The following is a 19,807-nucleotide window of genomic DNA, read 5'->3' as shown; positions in this document are numbered from 1 at the left end:
GTGGGGATGAAGAATGGCTCTTCCACCTTGGAGTCCTGGGGGGGGGGGAAAGTAAGTGCTGTCCTCCTGAGGTCACTGGATGTGGAGAGAGGCGTAAAGTGAATCAGGCCCTTACATCTCTGCTCCCTGATTTTTTTTTTAATTTTTTTTTCAACGTTTATTTATTTTTTGGGACAGAGAGAGACAGAGCATGAACGGGGGAGGGGCAGAGAGAGAGGGAGACACAGAATCGGAAACAGGCTCCAGGCTCTGAGCCATCAGCCCAGAGCCCGACGCGGGGCTCGAACTCACGGACCGCGAGATCGTGACCTGGCTGAAGTCGGACGCTTAACCGACTGCGCCACCCAGACGCCCCTCTGCTCCCTGATTTTTAAACCTCAGAGCTAATCTTCCTGCCCCCTCTGAGCTGGGGTGAAGGCCAGCCTGGAGGGGCCGTGAGACATTTGAAGCAGTCAGGTCAGACTGCTGTCTGGCCGTGGTAGGCTCTCCAGAAACACTGTCCTTCCCTCCCCTGCTTTCCCATCCTGGGGTCTAAGGCCCCACCTGCTCTTAAGCCACAGGATTGATTTTGCTTTCAGGGTTGTTATTGTTATTATTACCCACTTAAACAACTTCATAGGGGAAAAAAAAGGAACCCAATGACCATCAAACATTAACCATTCTTTCTAAATTCCCTGCCCATACCTGTCAATACATTTTTACATAGCGGTAAACAGTCGTCTGTTCTGCTTTGTCGGCCGACTTTATCTCCTACACACGTCTCCTGGTATTGACTGAGACCTCGGACCTGTCACTTTAATAGCTACAGGGCACCCCCTGCATCGATACTCTGGAGCCTGGTGACCATCTCTCTGTGGTGGAGTGTCTGGGCAGGTGCCAATTTCCCCTTCTTCTAAATAGCTCTGCCGTGAATATCCTTATGTGAATTACTTTTTCCTTTTAAATTACGTCCTTGGGGCCTGTTCCCCAAAGTGAGATTGCCTAATAGGTCATAGGATAGGAACAGTTTTATGGTTCTCATTTTGCACCGCCGGGCCGTGCGACAAAGAGTTCGAGCCAGCTTTGCACACAGCCCAGCCACAAAGGATTTGATCCTCCTAATTTACTTTCACTGGCTTAATAGGTGCATTATGGCTTGTTTCTTAACTTCCAATTTTCACTTCCTGAAGCCACGTTTGGGTCTTTGAGCACCCAGTAAGACCCGATCTGTGCAGAACTTCATAGTTTACATGGAGCTTGCCGATATGTCACCTCAGTTAATAAGGCGCTGTGAGTGTAATATTATTGGCTTCTGTTTCGTATGGCAGAATGGGAGTTTAGTCAAGTTAAGTGCCGTAGCAAAACCTCCAAACAGTTCTTGCGGGTTTGTTATATAGGATTCCCACCCACCTGTCCCCATCCCATTCCTTCTGTGGGCCCAGGATCCGCAGGTACCCATTTCAGCCCAAATTCGGTGCCCTAACCCTGTTGTCTCCCATCGGCTCCCACAGCCAGCATGGGCCAGGCCCCAACCAGTGCCCTGCGCTGCCAGGTTGGGTCTCAGCTCCGTGGGGCTTAGAGGAGGCCTCTGCATTTGGGGGTCCTTCAGCAAAGCCATAACTCTTTCCATTGCCTGGCCTAGGACCGGCCCAAGCTCTGTGTTCTGGGTTGGGGGCCTAGACCTGGCAGCGTGTCTCTGGTCCCACCCAGGATGTGCCCCAGGCCCAGTGTTGTACCTAACACAGGTGCGCTGGAGCCTCGGTGCACCTAGGGACAGGGTCACTCGGGGCTGTTGGGCTCTACATTGGAAGCTGTAACTCTCAGACCAGGGGCTTCTCATGGCAGACACACCTGAGCTGTGAGTTTGGTTTTATTTTGCTCCCTTCTAGCTATAATTCTTGAATCTCTACTAGGCAGCATGCACTGTGCTTGGCAGATGGCATTTTTACAGTATTTCACACTCACAATAGAGAGCGCGCTTATGCCCGTTTTTTTTTTTTTAATTTTTTTTTTCAACGTTTATTTATTTTTGGGACAGAGAGAGACAGAGCATGAACGGGGGAGGGGCAGAGAGAGAGGGAGACACAGAATCGGAAACAGGCTCCAGGCTCTGAGCCATCAGCCCAGAGCCTGACGCGGGGCTCGAACTCACGGACCGCGAGATCGTGACCTGGCTGAAGTCGGACGCTTAACCGACTGCGCCACCCAGGCGCCCCTATGCCCGTTTTATAGTCAGGAGACTGAGGCTCTAGACTAGAGGGTTAACGATTTGCCCCAGGCCACACAGCAATTACTGCAATGGCCTGGACAAGAACCCCATGCCCAGGGCTGTGTCTACTCCAGTAGGTTTGGATCCTTCCATGGGTTTGGGTCAATAGGTGTGGGGGCTTGGTCATATCTAGTGTCCGGTCTCCTGCCAAGGTGGGGAGCCAAGTGAGCGACAGTGATGGGGTCCCCAGGACTGGCAGAGCTTGGCAGGGCTGGGTAGCTGGGACTCAAGCAGGAGAATTAACACGAGTGACCCCGTGTCCCTGGGCCACACATCCCTGGGCCCGGCAGCTGAGGTCCTGGGTTCTAGAAGCCATTCTCTGCCCTGATGGGTGGCAGACTCTCTCTCCCACTGTCGTCCTGTATGTTCTCTTGGGGAGATCTTTCCTTCCCATGATTACCTCTGTTAGCCCACCTTGCTGTTCTTATCTCTTGAGATCAGGGCTCTTGGCATTCTCCCTAAAGTAGACCTCTTCATCCAGTTTTACATTTTCTTATCGCAGGCCCTTTGAGCAGGTTCCCGAAGAGTCTCGGGCTATATTATCAAATGGAAAAGGGACTAACATTTGTTAGTACCTACTAGATACTAGTCATTGTGTTATGGACCCAATGTACGTTTTCTCATTTAATTCTTGCAACCCAGAAGTTAGTTATCTCCCCTAGTGCCTGAGATGTATTTTCTCCATTTGCAGATCGAAGAAATTGAGGCTTCTGTTTCTTATAGTAATTAGATGAGAGATGGAGTCCTGCCTTCGGCCCCTCATACCACACCATCCGGGCAGCCCCCCAGGCTTACATTTACAGCCTCAGATCAAGCAGAGCCAGATTTAGGGCATGTACCTTTCTCCTCTCTTCCCTGAGCATCCTGACTTCACTGCTTATAGTTGCCCTAGGTCCCCTCACTGTTGAGAGTTTTGATCCTGGTCTCCTGTGACCCAGGAAGAACATCCCTTATAGCTACCCTCAGGGACCTCAGAATCCCAGTTTAGAGGGCTTTCCCCATGGCCTGTCCCGACATCCCAGAGTTCCCTAAGTGGCGTGCCTATCACACTTCTGTTGATGCACAATGAAGAGTCCAGGAGGATAACCTGGCCCTCTCAACAACTATGTGCCTTCTCATGAGGCCAGGATATAGGTGCAAGGGTGCTGAACGTTCTCTGGGCCCGGGGCACAGGTGGACTGGCCACCACTTCCAGCAGAGGAAGTGTGTCAAGGGCACCAGGCTGTGCCAATGGCACGAGACCCCACCCCCAGTATCGGCCCCTGAAGATGGAACCAGGCTCTGCAAGTAGGGTCAAGCCCTGCCTCTGACCACGGAAGCAGACTTTTCATGCTCAGCCGTGGTGATAGGGCGGCAGCCTGTGTGCTGATGATCCTTCCTGCGATGGCTGCTCTCGTATTCAGTGACAGCACCTTGTACTTGGAGGTCAGAGACAGATACGCTCGGGTCGGGCAGAGATTTTTGTGGTCAGAGAGGAGGTCGGCTGCATATGGGTTTGGTTCTGATGAGCAAAAAAAGAGCTTGCGGTGGGGAGCAGACTCTAATGTGGTCTGCCGCAGAGCGAAGACAGAAGAAGTTCCTCACTGAGGATGGCTCTGCCTGATTTGGCTCTGATTCTGTCCGGTGCGGGGGCAGGATATTTCACACAATAGGTGCTCAGGAAATACTGCAGAACAAATCAACGAATCGATGGCAAATAAACAGGCAATGTGTGTGTCTTTGAAGCGTTGGGAGGCAAGGAACGAGAGGGAGGGTGGCGAGGGAATCAGCTTGCAGTGAGGTCTAATGGCCCGAGAGAATGACCGGAGTGTGACGGTGCTTCCCCTCAAGATGACCAGCATTAAGGTGAGGCCAGAGGAGATGGGGCGGGATGGGAGAGACTGTTTCAGACTGGTTTTCCCAGCGTAGAACTGGAGCCTCCCTTAGACTTGGAGTGCTCCTGAGGTCACCTGGTTCATTCTGGATGGGGAACAGAGGACAGGTATTGGCCTGCTCCACAGACAGCCAGGGCTAAGGGGAGGGCAGGGCAAAGCCCTGCTGTGGAGAGCACAGAAGGGCTAATTTTCCCAAGAGGTCCATGTTTGATGGCCCATGGTCTGCTGAAGAGGTACAGAGCATTGTCCCGGGCAGAAGGATGCCCAGGCCGAGCTGGCCAGGTGCCCTGCCCCGAGAGCCTCCTCCAAGACCCTGGCCACCATTCTTTGAGCGGCTAATTAAAAGAGAAAAACCTGTTAATATTTCAGCACTGTTAACTCTGCTAAATTATTAAGTGTCCATTTGCATTACATGTATAAAAGGATCAATAAACATGTGCATACCAGGAGCTGGGAGGGCGAGGGAAGGATAGCTTCCAAGGATGCTGCCTGGGACCGGCCCAGGTAGCGACTTGGAGACTGTGCCCTGCACCCTGAGCCCTAAGTCCTCAGCACCGTGTCAGGCACTTAGGACCTGGAAATGCATGGGGCTTGGCATAAGAGTCAGAGAACCAGACTCTAAATCAGCAGGGCATCCTTGAACAACGTACTTAACCTTGCTGAGCCTCTGTACGCGTCCCTAGTTCTCCCTGGCACCAAGCTCAGCACCTCATATCCATAAGGATGTGTTGACGGTCTGATAGAAGGAAGGACCAGAGCGCAGATCCTGATTCCGTATTGCCTGGCCCAGAGCACTCAGTGGTGCTGTGGGAGGCTGTTAGGATGATGGCATTCACCCTGTCCGCTGGTAACTGGGCGGAGAGAACCAACGCCAGGCTGGGAAGTCTGCAGCCCGCTTCCTTTCTCTCGTCCCCACCTCCTCTGCGAGTGTCCCAGGCCTCCTGCAGACACACACTTTCCCTGAAAGAGTCAGGGGCAGAAAGCACGACAACAGCCCATACCTGGCTATGATTAATCTTTTTTTTTTTAATGATTAACCTTTCTAAATGTGGGGTAGGAAACCTGAAGGAAAGCTGATGGAGCTTTAAATTAAGGTTTTCCAGGGGCACGTGGCTGGCTCAGTCAGAAGAGTGTGTAGCTCCAGATCTTGGGGTCACGAGTTCGAGCCCCACATTGGGTGCTAGAGATTGCTTAAAAAAAATCATTTGTTAAGGTTTTCCTATCTGCCTGCTTTATATGGCTGTACGTCTTACCGTCTCACCCTTGTGCATTTGATAGCACCCTCTGTACCCTGGCTAGTGCCGGGGAAGAAATTCTCTGATGAGGGATGAGGTCCTTGATGAAATTTCCCTTCCAGGTTCTGGTGACAATTCTCTTCCAAAGCCCAGTGGGCAAGTTGGAATTCATCTTAACATGAGTCCTTGAGAGTTTGTGGCTTCCTCCCTGGGCCTGCTGGGTGCTGGCTGTCCCTACCCGCCCCTCACCTGGAATTTGGGGTCTGTGTTTTTTTTTTTTTTTTTTTTTTTTTTTTTTTTTTTTTTAGGGGAAAGGAGTACGCAGATAGGCCAGAAGCACTCTACCAGGGACTCACTATTTCTGCCTCAGCTGAACTCCTTACGATGTTGCCCGGTGGGGAACATCTCTCATGCTGGCTTGGCTGTTCTTGGACACAGGCTGGGGAAGGCCATGTTATTTGTCTCCATAGCCATTAGTTTTATGCTGAGCTTTGGATCAACATTTCTCCACTCGTTTTATACAACGCTTCTAGCTGTCACGACACTAAGAGATCCTCTGTGAAGAAAGCACTACACGGTCAAATTTATTTGGAAGGCACCGGCTTAACACCAAGTTACATAGGTGTGTTTACTGCAGGACTTTTCAGAGCCTTTAATAATACACACTTGGGTGCTGACACACTCTGGGAAGGAGAGAAGACCCAGCATCAGCATACTTACTCCGCAGAGGACTATCGATCAACACCTTACGGCACACAGCTTGGGAGACACCATTTTCCTTTTCCATGGGGGTTTGTGGCTAGAGCTCAGGAGAGTGAAATAGGAAAAGTCTCATAGACCAGAGGTAGGGAAACATACTTGTTTCCAAAATCCTGCCCTACTTTCTACCGATGTGGTGTCAAGCAGAGGGGATCAAACCCAGCCTCCCGAATTTCCAAGAAGCTTGTTACAAATACAAACTCTGAGGCCCGTCCCTGAAGAGTCAGGGCTGGTGGTTCTGTGCTGCGACAGGCTCCCTGGTGACACAAGGCAGGGGTAGGGGAGTCCGTGGAGGACTGGGACAGTGAATGGAGTGCCAAGCTAGCAGGTGAAAGGCCTGGGTTCAAGTCCCAGCTCCGCTCCTGTCCTGTGTCAGTGAGTGACGCGGACGGGGCATTTTCTTCTCTGGGCCTTGGTTTTCTTCTCTGCCGGAAGAGGCTAAATAGGACTTGCTCTTTCTGCCTCTCTGAACGAGGTGAGGAGCTTGGAAATAGACACAGTGGACCGCAGGAATGTATCACTCCTCACCATCTGTGGCCGATAAGGCAGGGTCCTCTTGTGCAGAGGGCTTGCAGGCCCCCAGGGAGGTGGATTCTTGAAAAGAGTGCAGGATCATTTCTAGAATAATGATGCCAACATGTGTGGATGGTTTACTGTGTGCCAGACACTGTTTTAAACACTTTGTGTGCGTTACTGATGTATTCCTCACAACAACCCCGTTTTACAAATGAGAAAATCGAGGCTTAAGTAACTTGCTAAAATCACAAAGTAACTTGCCGAGAGCTAGACGTGCTGGATGCTAAGAGGGATGCTCAGAGGGGTCCCATCCCTCCCCTTGCTCCCAGCTCCTCTGAAGCCATGCACAGCCCACAACATGAATTTTAACATATTCGTGAAACATCCCTGTCGGCTTTATGTCTGTTTTGAGTGTCTCCGTGCTGGGATATAGAGGGAGCCACAGAGGGTGGTCTCCTGTCCCCATCTCTTGTCCCTATTTAATCATCTCAGGAACTGTCATTTATTTATTTATTATTATTTTTTTTAATTAAAAAAATTTTTTGACGTTTATTCATTTTTGAGAGACAGAGAGAGACAGAGCATGAGCGGGGAAGGGACAGAGAGAGGGAGACACAGAATCTGAAACAGGCTCCAGGCTCTGAGCAGTCAGCACAGAGCCTGACGTGGGGCTCGAACTCACAAACTGTGAGATCCTGACCTGAGCCGACGTGGGACGCTCAACCGACTAAGCCACCCAGGAGCCCCTATTATTATTTTTTTTAAGAGGGAGGGAGTGGGGTAGGGGCAGAGAGGGAAGGGAGAGAGAATCTTAGGTAGGCTTCATGCCCAGCATTAGCCCAATGTGGGGTTCGATCCCACGACTGTGACATCATGACCTGAACCAAAATCCAGAGTCAGGAACTCAACCAACTGAGCCATCCAGGCGCCCCAGGAACTGTCATTTATTGAGAGAGCACGTCTTCTTTGGCCAGATGTTTTACAGGTCTTGTATTAAACCCTCACACCAGCCCTGGAAGAAGGCATTTTTGTTCCCATTTTATGAATGAAAAGGCTGAGGCTCAGAGAGGTTAAGTAATTTGCTTAATGTCACTCAGCTAGTAGATGGCAGAGCCAGGAATTAGTCCCAGATTGTATGCTTTTCCCATTTCTCTAAACCATGTCTCTCCTCTGCTATCACTGTTCCGTGACGCATCCCCTGCTCTAGAGTAGTCTTAGCACTTACAACACTCTGAAACCACCCTGTTCATTTCTGTTCCCTTGTGTGCTATCTGTCTCCCCAACAATGCTCTTTTCATTGTTTGCTTTTCATGACAGTCTCTCCAGCACCCAGCACAGCAGCCCCCGCTCGGAGCATTTGTTGTTTGACAGACTGAATGCAGGGATTATGATGTCATGGTGCCTCTTGACACAGGCCCTGGCCTAGTTGCCTTTGGAACCGAAGATGCTACTGCTGGTGGTGCCTTCCTGGGGTGTGTGGAGCGGGAGGTTAAGTGGGACAGAGTCCCATTAGGGGCCCGTGAGTTGGTGGGGACTCTCTTGGTTCAGGGTCCAGATCACAGTTGTAGCCATTCCAGAGGTGACCAGAGTCAGAGAGGCTGATTCATGTTAACAAAGCTCAGTGGGAGGTGATGGGGAGATTGAAATGCCAAGGCCAAGGGGGCCTGGGCACCACTTGCTCCAGAGGGAAAATCTGCACTGTGAAGAAGTCAGCCATGGGAGGCAGCTCATCAAGGAGTCAGAGTGAAGGGAGTGGGTAGGGTAATGGTTAGTGCCAACAGAAGGAACTGGGTGATCTCAGTGGGCAGGTTTCTAAAACTGAAGTGTAACTGAGGTACAGTAAAACCTTAAGCAAATAACCTGACACATTTTTACATCTCTATCCACTCATATAACCACCACCCAGATTAAGATGTAGACATTTCCATCCCACCAGATGGGATCTCATCTTCTCCCCAGAAACTTCTTTTGTGCCTGTCCCGGTTAATAATCCCTATCCCCACCCAAGGGCAACTACTGTTTAGATCTCTGTTGCTTTAAGATGGGTTTTTTCCAGTTTTGAATTTCAGATATATGAAATCACATACTCTTTACTCTTTCGTCTCTGAGTTCCTCCACTCAAATTGTGCGTGTGAGATTCAACAATGACGTTGTGTCTATCAGTGGTTTTTTTTTTTAGTGTAATATTCCATTGTATGATTATACCAGAATTGATTTATCCATGCTAGTCTTGATGGACACATGGGCTGTTTCTTGTGTTTAGCTATAATGAAGAAAGCTGCTATGAATATACTTGGACCTATTGTTTGACTGTTATTTTTAAAAAAAATTTTTAATATTTATTTATTGTTGACAGAGCATGAGCAGGGGAGGGACAGAGAGAGAGGGAGACACAGAACCCGAAGCAGGCTCCAGACTCCGAGCTGTCAGCACAGAGCCTGACGTGGGGCTCGAACCCACAAACTGCAAGGTCATGACCCGAGCCGAAGTTGGACACTCAACTGACTGAGCCACCCAGGCGCCCCTATTATTTGGTTGTTATAAGCACTCGTTTCTACTGGGTACAACCCAGGAGTGGGATTGCTGTGTCATGGGGTGTACCCTTGAACAGCTTGAGTAAGTACTGCCAAATTCTCTTCCAAAGTGGTTCCATCATTTTAGAGTTTGATGTTCTTAAGAGTCAATGTCATCAAAGGGAGTTGGGCAATCTTCATGATGTCATCATCCATGATGCCCCATCTCCAGTGAGGAAACTTGTCAGGTGGCCAGAGGCCTTCTGTCTGCTGGCCAGGCCCCATTTTTTCCTGGCCTGTGCCGTCCAGACCCTGAGAAAGTGTGGCTCTCCAGCTCCTTTTCAATATTCCTTATCAGTCACCAAACCTTCTGTTGTGACAACACTGCCTGGCTATTGGCGAGCCACAGTGTCCAGGATTCCAGCTTATCTTCCATTGGAGCCTGTTAAATCAATGTCTTCCTTGTTGAGAGGCACGCCAGGCTTCTTATAGACATCCACGCGACCTTCTGGTCTTATCAGCAACTGGCATGCGCGTCCTGCATTGGTGGGTCATTTCCTGACGAGATTGCTGGGGACCTTGGCCACAGATGGCTCTCTCTTCCATGGTGTGGTGATGTGCCTGCATTTGCATTGCAGGGAGGTGTGTGGGTGACAGTTTCAGACCCATTCCCCAGACTCTAGGGTGCATCTTCTATATGGACTATGCACTGATTACAAAATTCATAGAAAGTGTGAGTTGAAAGGGATCTCAGAGGTCATCTAAACCCACTCCCGTGCTATATAGGTGGGGAAACTGAGGCCCAGGAGGTCTGACTTGCCCAAGGTTGCGTAGCTTATCCCCTGACGACTAGCCTAGGTTCATTTTTCTGTGGCAGCCCGGTGGTCCAGAAGGTTGTCTGGACACTCAGACTCTGGGTTCTTGGCAGCTGCCACTGTTTGCAGGAGCCGCTGCTGTTTGCAGAGACTCTCCTGGTTAAACATGGCCCTGGGTTGCTCCCTGTTGCTGCCCCACAAGCTTCTTGACCTACAGCTGGGCTGCCTCTGTGGACCCACCTCTGTAATTAGTTCCTGACTGCCCCAGTGGTATTGGTCGGAGAGGTTCTGTTGAGGTCTACTTGCGGCAGCTCTAGAACACATTAGGGGTCTCCTAAGCACTTGTCATTTTGCCTGTGTTACTGTCACACCCACCCCTGTGAGTTCTCAGGCCTGGCAGCATTCTCTCTGTTTCAGAGATGAGAAAATGAAGGTCCAAAGACCACTAAGGGTTTACTCCAGGTAATACATATTAGACGGGACTCTGCCCGGTCAACCTGCACAAAGTCCCTTGTTCTCTGAGGCCTGGTTAGAAGGCTATCTCTTCTGTGATTCTTTCTCTAGCAGACAGTGTTCTCTCTCTCTCCTCTGACCTTCTGGGCCCTCTCCACCTCTCTTACAATGCTTAGACACATTGCCATGTGATGCTCTTGTAGATTCATTCACTCAACATTCACTGGGAACATCAAGGTGAAACTCATGGCTGGGTAGGCAGAAAGACAAGAATCCTGAATCTGGCAGACACACAGATTGATGCTTTGTTGTTGTACTGGGATAGTGATGGATACAGAAGGAGGGAGGGTGCAGGTCAATCATGGGATGATTCCTGGAGGAAGTTACACATCTTATGCACAGGCTTTATCGCATCTTTGTACACCTCTTTAGGGCAAGGACTCTGTTTTCACCCCCTTGTGCCCCGGATTAGCCTTCCTACCTCCATTTTCTCTACCCTCAGCTGAGAGCAGACAGGTAGGAACTCAGGGGGCCTTGCCCTCCTTTTCCAAGCCCAAACATTGCTGGGCTAGGGGCTAGACACTTAGGGAGGGACTGTGTACTTTCCCAATCCAGTCATTTTCCCTTTGGGTGTCCCGGCCACATCCTAGCCCTGGTCCCCCAGCCCTGGTCATGTGAGAAAGGCCAGGGAGGAGCCAGTCTTTTGGAGGCTTCCAGGCCCCTGGAGAGAGCTTCTGTCCCTAGAAGAAGAGGTTGGCCTGCTCAAGGAGCAATGGGGGAACAGTAACAGGCCTTTGGGTGAGGGCAGTGAGCAGTCTGTGGGGTCGGGAAATATGTTAGTTAAGCTCTCTAAAAGTAAAGGCTGGATGGTTGATAGGGTATAGTTCAGGCAAGTGATTTGCTGGGAAAGTGCTCTCAGGAGAAACTGGATGGGGAAGCAGACAGACAGAAATGTGGTTCAGTTGTTTTAGCCTCAACCTATTCCCAGGGGCGCTCTGGAGTGCAAATGGCACCATAGTCATCCCACCAGGAGACGGGGATCTGTCAGCCATTGGACTATGTGCATATGCACTAGGGGAAGGGGAGAGCTCCCAGGCATTTCTGGCTCAGGCAGCTCCCACTGGTGAAGGACAGTTCCCAGGGGAAGGTGAGCTGTATGTGCCTAGCAGCTGGGGGATGGATGTACCCGGCAGGTATGGGGACCTGGGGGAGCGCCAGCAGTCTCTGCTACAGAGGCTGCTAAGACAGCGATGCTCACGGAGAGATGACCCATCTGTATGGATTACTGAGCCCCTCATACTCATCAGCTCATTGAAAACACAGAACTCTCGCAAGGAGGGTGGGATGAGGAGGAACTGCCCCTTTCCTGAGTCCTTGACCTTTCTGGGCCTAGCCTGGGACCCTGGGAGTATTCTTTCCAGAGCTCCATAGGTCAGGCCTCTAAGGAATGGCCTGGGGAGTTCTGGGCTGACATCTCCCCCCTAACACACTCAGAGGAGGGAGCCTTAGACCCCCGCTGGCCTTGGTGCCTCTTACCTAAACCTGCCCCCTCTCCCGCCAGCTCCCGCCCAGGCTCAAATCGTCCACGCGGGCCAGGCGTGTGTGGTGAAGGAGGATAACATCAGTGAGCGCGTCTACACCATCCGGGAGGGGGACACCCTCGTGCTGCAGTGCCTTGTCACCGGGCACCCTCGGCCCCAGGTAAGCCCCACCCTGGCCTCGCACGTGCCTCCCCTGCCCTTACCTCCTCACTCCGCGCCCCACTCTGGGCCCAGAGCTAGAGAAGAGGCAGCAGGAGCTGGGGGTAAGACATGGATGTTGGCCAGTAAACCCAACACAGAAGGCTGGGGCTAGGAAATAGCTGGAAAATGAACGCGGTAGGGAAGGGCTGGAGTCTGTGAGCTTATTCACCTGAAAACATCGACGACTGAGGGAATAATTCAATGTCAGTTGTTGAATTCTACTTCATTCCCATTGTATCTGTTGTGCAGACGCTTCCTCACACGCACCTTCAACCTCCGTTTGAGGGAAGACCACGTGCCAACACTGTGCTAGGTACTTCCTCCAGTGTTTTCTTGTTGGAGCCTCACGACCATGCTGTGAGGAAGACAGTAGGGCATCCACTTCACAGCTGAGGAAATCAAGGCTCAGGGAGGTTGAGTAAACTCCCAAGATCACACAGCTCCTGTGAGGGTGGAAGCGGAATTCGAATCCAGAACCAGCATCTGCTGTAGCTTTAGCGCACCTCCTCCCAGTGTGTCCATCTTTGGGTTGGGGGCTTCAGGAGTTACCAACAACATATAATACATTCTCTTCTTCAGGAGGCTTCAGGTAGGCAAGCCCCACATTCTTGATGGTAAAAGCCTGAAAGCAATTAGAAAGCAGCAGAAGATGAGTAAATTTACCAGAAGCCAGGGAAATTTTGTCACAGACCACATATATGGTTCCGTCAGAAGCGCTGGCCAGTTCTCACCGAAGCTGGTGGCAAGAGGCAGGAGCTGGGCTGGAGGAATGATGGAATTTGCTGGTGAGCTGCCGTGGCATTTAAGAGCAGCAGAAAATTTTTCATTGGATCCTAGGGAGGACAGTGAAATGCAAAATAGTTTTTTGGGATAATCTTGGGAAGAGGGATGGCTTTGATGGGTTTGGCCTTGAGACCAGCAGATGGACAAGGAGACGCCTAAAGACTCAACCTAAAACCATTATCACTGCTCGCTTCTTCTCAAAGTTTTGTTTAGAAGTGACAACAATGCTGCCAGCCTTCAGGTTGGTGTTTGTATCATGTGTGACATCGGGATGGTCCTCCCTAATTCCAGTGAGGCAGCTGGGCCATCTCTCCCTAAGGCTGCACTGGCCATCTGCGTGTGTCCCCTTGTGCATCGCGTTTTTGAGTCGTTTGTGTCTGTGGCTGTGCGTGCACACACTCTTTTTTCTACTTCCATCCATGATTTCATTGTTCCTCCTGCTACCTAGGCTCAAACCCTTGGGCTAATATTTGACTCTGCCTTCTCATTCCCCACATCTAGCCAGCCTCTGAGACCTCTGTTTTTATGTCTCCCACATGGGTCTTCTGCTACTATTCCTCGTTACCTCTGGAGGCCAGACCTTCAGTCCTATCCCTTGGACCACTGCAATAGACTAACTGGATCCCCATGCTTCTGCTTCTGTACCCCATTCCCAGAATCATCATCTTCAAACCTGCTCTGTCCTATCACTCCCCAGCTCAGACACCTTCGATGGTTTACCTATTACCTACCAGACCCATTTCAGGCTGCTAGGGGTGGAAGTGAAGACCTCCCATAGGCTGGCCCCCCTGCCTTTCTGCCTGTCTGACCTCCACTGCCATCCTCCTCACACCCTGTGCTCCAGTCACACTTGCCCAAGTACACCCTGTTCATTCCTGCGTTAGCCACTTCTGCTCCCTTCTCCTGAAATGCCGTCTACCTCCTTGTTTGCTCAAATATTTATGGAGCACCTGCTATGTGCCCAGCGCTGTGATGGGTCCTAAAGATACAGTTACAGTTCCTGTTGTCATGGAGCATCCAATCTAGTAGGAGAAGAGGGAAGCAGCATCTCATGGCCCACTTTGAGGTCAGGATGGGGGGCTGAGTGGGCATGGAATTCCCCACTCCAAACAAGTAGCAACAGAGAGGGAATCTTGAGGGCCAAAATGAAGGATCTATAGCAATGGCAGTGAGCAGAAGGTGAAGAACTCCTTGGAGGGGCTTGGACTGTGTACTCACCTCAGGGATAGTAGTATTAACACACACATGGGGGATATGAGTTGAGGCCACAGGTCCATCTATGCTTGGAGGTTAGACCTAGACTCTCTACCTAAAGCAGGAAGCTGGACAAGGGCATCACCTGTGAATGGGGATCAGAAGAGCTCTGTCCCACATCCTAGAGTCACAGCAGGGATCAGATTCTGCTTCAGGGCATGGGTATAAACAGAGTCACCTACGAAGGAGCACAACCCTTAGGCTGTCTGTGTCTTGCACTATCCAAGTGGTGAGGAAACCCTAAGCTGAGAAATTAATATAAAAACTAGTTGGAACCTGTGAACGTATGTGTCTTGGGCATTGGGAACCATAAAAGCTATACCACAGACAGGCCTGTGAGGGCCTAAGTGGGACTTCTGTGGAAGAAAACTCCCATGAAATGCAAGCCTGTGGAGTAAAGTTTCCAAACATATTTGAAAATACACCGCCAGGAGAGCCAATCCATAGACCCCCCCCCCCCACCAAAAAAAAATTGAGCAATCCACATCTGAGGAAACAGAGATAACAGAACAATCTGAAAGGATCTTTAAAATAAATATGATTAAAGTGTTTCAAGAGATAATGAAAGGAATATAATCCACAAGACAAGAGATTATACAACCCGATCAGTTAGATATGGGGGAAAAAAACAAATGGAAATCCTAGAGATAAAAATAACACAGTCTTTTTAAAAACTTGGCCTCTGTGCATAGAGAGAGCTAAAGAGAAAATTAGCGAATTGGATGATAGATCCAGGGAAATCAACTACAGTGTGGTCTGGAGGAGACAAAGAGATGGAAATGTGGAAAGGAAGCTGGGAGGCATGGAGAATAGAATGACAAGCTCCAACATAAATGTAGGCATTCTGGAAGGACAGACTAGAAAAAACTGAGAGAAGACAACATTCGAGGAGGTAAAGACTGAGAATTGTGCTGACCTGAAGAAAGGTACAAACCCTCAGGTGGATAAAACAAAGCAAATCCAAAGCAGTTTCTAAACACATCCCATCTAGATAAACACAGTAAAACTGCAAAATGTCAAATGTAAAAGAAAAGATATTCTCATGGCCTTGGTTTCTCTCCAAAGCACCCTCTGACCTAAGTATGAATTGCCTGAAATTGCCTATAGCCTTCTGCAGGTTTTGTCCCCTCTAGGTCCCTGAGGGAAAAGTTGAGGGTGGCAGGGGGATGACAGTAGCAACAATGAGGCCTGCAGTGACGCTTCTCTGAATGAGAAGGTTGCCCTTCACCCACTTCTCCTGAGCCTTGCTGTTTTTGTGGCCTATGGCCTGACCTATTCACCAGCATCAGGCACCTTGCCCTGTCTCAGTAATAAGCAATTCTCCCCAACTTTAAGATGGAAACTTCCCTAAACTTCCCCATCCCCCAGTCCTCAAGACTCAATCATCTGGAACCGATCAATTTTTCTTAAACGTCTGGTACCCTGAGGAGTAGCTCCAGTTTCTTGTGTGATCCTCAAGAGTTTCCCACAATTTAGGGCTATGTTGATAATAATAGGAATTTGTTGAATGACTAATATGGGCCAGGGGCTACCTCACAATGACTCTGCAAAGTGAGTATTATGCTATATGATAGTTACAGTTATGTATGGCTGCATAACAAATGCTCTAAAACTCAGGGACTTAAAACAGTAGACGCTTAGTGTCTCACAGTTCCTGTGGGATCAGAATCCAGGAGCAGCTTAGCTGGCCAGTTCTGGCTCAGGGTATCTCAGGAGGCTGCAGTCGTTTGAGAACTGACTGGGGCTGGAGGACCCACTTGCAAGCTAACTCCTGTGGCTGTTGACCTGAGGCTTCCATGATTTCCCCGTGGACCCCTGCACAGGGCTGCTCGTGACAGCCAGATGGCTTTCCCCAAGACGGAAGTCACCGTCTTTTGTAACCTGGTCTTGGAAGTGACATACCATCATGCCTGCTGTGTTATATTGGTCACACAGACGAGCCCTGGTACAAAGTGGGAAGGCACCACAGAAAAGGACTAGAGGCAGGGATTACTGGGGCCATCTTGGAGGCTGGCTACCTCAGAGACCTCTTTCACAGATGAAAAATCTGAAGCTGAGAGAGGAATAGCCTACCCAAGGCTACTAAAAATTTTACCAAATTCTTAGTCTTACAGGCACTAAGGCACTAAGGCACATGTAATCCTCCCAGTAACCTTAGGAGGGCATAATGTTCTCTATTTTACCAATGAAGAAAGGAAGGCAGGAAAGGTTGGGTAATTTGCCCAAATCCATTCTGTTAACCACTGCACTACACAGCCTTATTTAAAGCCTCCTCCATCCAACCCCAGATTTCCCAGGCTCTTCCCTGAGGCGTCCTACCCCATCTGTGTATCCTTGGGAGTCTGTCTGGGTTAGTTTCCCAGGCCCGGGTGTGTCCCCCGCACCCTCACTGCCACGTCTGACTGTGTCCCACCCTGCCGGTCCAGGTGCGCTGGACCAAGACTGCGGGCAGCGCATCCGACAAGTTCCAGGAGACGTCAGTGTTCAACGAGACGCTGCGCATCGAGCGCATCGCACGCACACAGGGCGGCCGCTACTACTGCAAGGCTGAGAACGGCGTGGGAGTGCCCGCCATCAAGTCTATTCGTGTGGATGTGCAGTGTGAGTTGGCGCCGTGGGTGCCCCCGCGTGCTCAGCCTGGGAAGAAGGAGGCGGGTGGAAAGGAGGCTGAAGAAGCAATAGCTCCATGGAAGAAGACAGTAGAGACCTTCCTTTCTCTCCCGGACTAGAGGGGCATATCTGCTGTTCCTCCAATGTGCATCATCCTATACAATTCACACATATCCGTCCGTAATCTGTATGAACCTTGCAACGTCCCTCTAAAGTGGTCAGGGAGGGGCCTCTGGGTGGCTCAGTCGTCTAAGCCTCCAACTCTTGGTTTGGGCTCAGGTCATGATCTCACTGTTGGTGAGTTCAAGCCTTGTGTGGCTGTCAGCGCAGAGCCCGCTTGGGATTCTCTCTCTCCCTCTCTCTACCTTTCCCTTCCTCTCTTGCCCTCAAAATAAATAAACTTAAAAAAAAAGAAGTGGTCAGGGAGGGCAGGACAGTTTGGATTATACTCTTTTTCACAGATGATATGAGGTACCAAGGGTTTGTGTTTGTGACTTGTTCACCTGCAAAGGTGCTCTTGACTCTGGTCCAGTGCCCTTCCCACAGGACCTCATATCTCTGCTTTTGTCCCAAGGGTACCTCTGAATCTTCCCTACCCCCACCACCTACATAACCAAGCACCCCTCAGTCCTTGCCGCTGGTTGAATGAGAAGCCCCTAGTCCCTACCTACCTTCCATGGAGATACCCCATGAACCCCAAGAGGCTATTTTACTGCTTGTCACCTGCCTCTGTGCTCACCCAGGCTGATCCTAGGTACCCAGAAACCGTAGGGCCAACCCAAGGGGCCTCTCTGGCACCATCTTAATTTCTGCAATGATTCTACCCATTAACTATGCCTCACGCCCCCCGGTGAGACCCCCAAGTGGTGACCACTGGAACCTTAGACCCTTCTGTCTCCCATCAGCCACCCAAGGGCCTGCCAAACCCTGGGGCTGAGGATCATTTTTTGAGTTATTGGTGCTGGAAGGGGCTGGCAGGCATGGCTTAGGTGTCATCAATGCCTTACCTCCACCCATGGTCTTTGTTATGACTTCTGTCCAAGGGGGCTGTGCAAGGAAAGAGTGACGGGATGTTGGAATGCCTCTTGTGGGATGTTAGACTGTGGGTTGTTGATTCCTGTGGTTCACAACACTGGCTGTACATTAGAATGTCTAGGGGCTCTTGTTTTGGTTTAATGTTTATTTATTTATTTTGAAAGAGAGTGTGTGTGTGTGAACAGGGGAGGGGAGAGAGAGAGGGAGAGAGAGAATCCCAGGCAGGCCCTGTGCCATCAGTACAGAGCCTGACATGGGGCTTGATCCCGGGAACTGCAAAGATCATGACCTGAGCCCAAATCAAGAGTTGGGCACTTTACTGATTGAGCCACCCAGGCCCCTCCTAGGGGATCTTATAAAGAAAATACTGATACCTGGGGGCAATCACTTCCAGAGATTCTGATGTAATTGGGGGTGGGGCCGGCATTGGGATTGTTTTCGTTTCTTTTTTTTTTTTAAGTTTATTTATTTTTGAGAGAGAGAGAAAGCGAGCACAAGTGGGGGGGAGGGGCAGAGAGAGCAGGGGTTGGGGGTGGGGGGCGAGACACAGAATCTGAATCAGGCTCTAGGCTCTGAGCTGTCAGCACAGAGCCTGACGTGGGGCTTGAACCCACAGACTGTGAGATCATGACCTGAGCCAACATTGGATGCTTAACCAACGGAGCCACACAGGCGCCCTGGGATTTTTTCTTCAACTTTTTTTTATTGAGGATTAACTTGCATCCAGTAGAGTTAACTAATATTTTTTTAAATGTTTACTTTTTAGAGCGAGAGACAGAGTGTGAGTGGGGGAGGGGCAGAGAGAGAGGGAGACACAGAATCCAAAGCAGGCTTCAAGCTGTCAGCACAGAGCCCCATGAGGGACTTGAACCCACAAATCGTGAGATCATAACCTGAGCCGAAGTTGGACGCTTAACGAACTGAGCCACCCAGGCGCCCCTAGAGTGCACTAATCTTAAATGTACAGTTCAATGAATTCTTATGTGTATGCCTATGTAAACACCATCCAGTTCAAGAGCATTTCCAGGACCCCCGACAGTTCCCTCATGCTCCCTCCCAGTTCAGTAATCTCCTTAGAGGCAATCATTCTTGTGACTTCTGACACCATCAGTGAGCTCTGCCAGGCTTTGGCATTAAAAAAGAAAATCTCCATGTGATTCTGTCATGCAAACAGAGGTGAGAACCACCAATCGAGTCCAGTTTACCAGTGAGGAAAGAGGCCCAGAGAGAGAAGGGACTTAGGCAGGCCACACTGCAAATTAACAGGTAACCTTGGATTTGGACAGTGCCCTGATTTCCAGTGTGCCCTGCTTCCTCCATCCCATGATGGGAGGGTGAAGGTAGACACCCCCATGCAGTTCCTGTGAGGGACAGCTAGGAAGCCATGAAGTCCATTCCCCTGCCTCTAACAGGTTGGTCAAGCAAGCAGGGCTGGGACGGCATCTGGCTCTCCGGAGGCATCCCTTGAGGGTGGCTTAGCTTTCCTGGGGGGCTGCCAGGAGCCCAAACCCCCCCACCGTGGGGGTCACCCAGCCCTGACCTCCCTGGGGCTGTGTCCTTGCAGACCTGGATGAGCCTGTGCTGACGGTGCACCAGACGGTGAGCGACGTTCGAGGCAACTTCTACCAGGAGAAGACGGTGTTCCTGCGCTGTACTGTCAACTCCAACCCGCCTGCCCGCTTCATCTGGAAGCGGGGCTCCGACACGCTGTCCCACAGCCAGGACAACGGGGTCGACATCTATGAACCCCTCTACACCCAGGTCAGGATGGACGGCAGCTGGCCTGTCTCCTCACGGCTCCCCCCACACTCTTCCTTGTGCACCCAGCAAGGGAGGGGAACGTGGGGACTGAGGCCTCATGATCTGGTGTTCCAGGGGCTGCCCTGACTCTAATGATTCTGTTCTGACCTCAGAAGCGTGCGTTCTGATTGGGCTTCAGAAAACTTGGGCCAGATGAGATCAGGACAGAA

General features: G+C 50.5%; 1 protein-coding gene across 1 annotated transcript in view; it reads left to right on the top strand.

The window, feature by feature from the left end:
• The window catches only part of MDGA1 (MAM domain containing glycosylphosphatidylinositol anchor 1), a 60,275-nt gene that overhangs the window by 18,760 nt on the left and 21,708 nt on the right, over positions 1-19,807 (top strand). The window contains exons 2-4 of the mRNA XM_030315415.2: positions 11,975-12,114; positions 16,619-16,793; positions 19,402-19,598. Of these exons, the coding sequence (XP_030171275.1) occupies positions 11,975-12,114; positions 16,619-16,793; positions 19,402-19,598 (512 nt within the window). The remainder of the gene's footprint in view (positions 1-11,974; positions 12,115-16,618; positions 16,794-19,401; positions 19,599-19,807) is intronic.

This window comes from Lynx canadensis, chromosome B2, assembly GCF_007474595.2.
Source record: "Lynx canadensis isolate LIC74 chromosome B2, mLynCan4.pri.v2, whole genome shotgun sequence".
Lineage (NCBI taxonomy): Eukaryota > Metazoa > Chordata > Mammalia > Carnivora > Felidae > Lynx > Lynx canadensis.
This window is presented reverse-complemented; position numbering and strand designations above follow the sequence as displayed.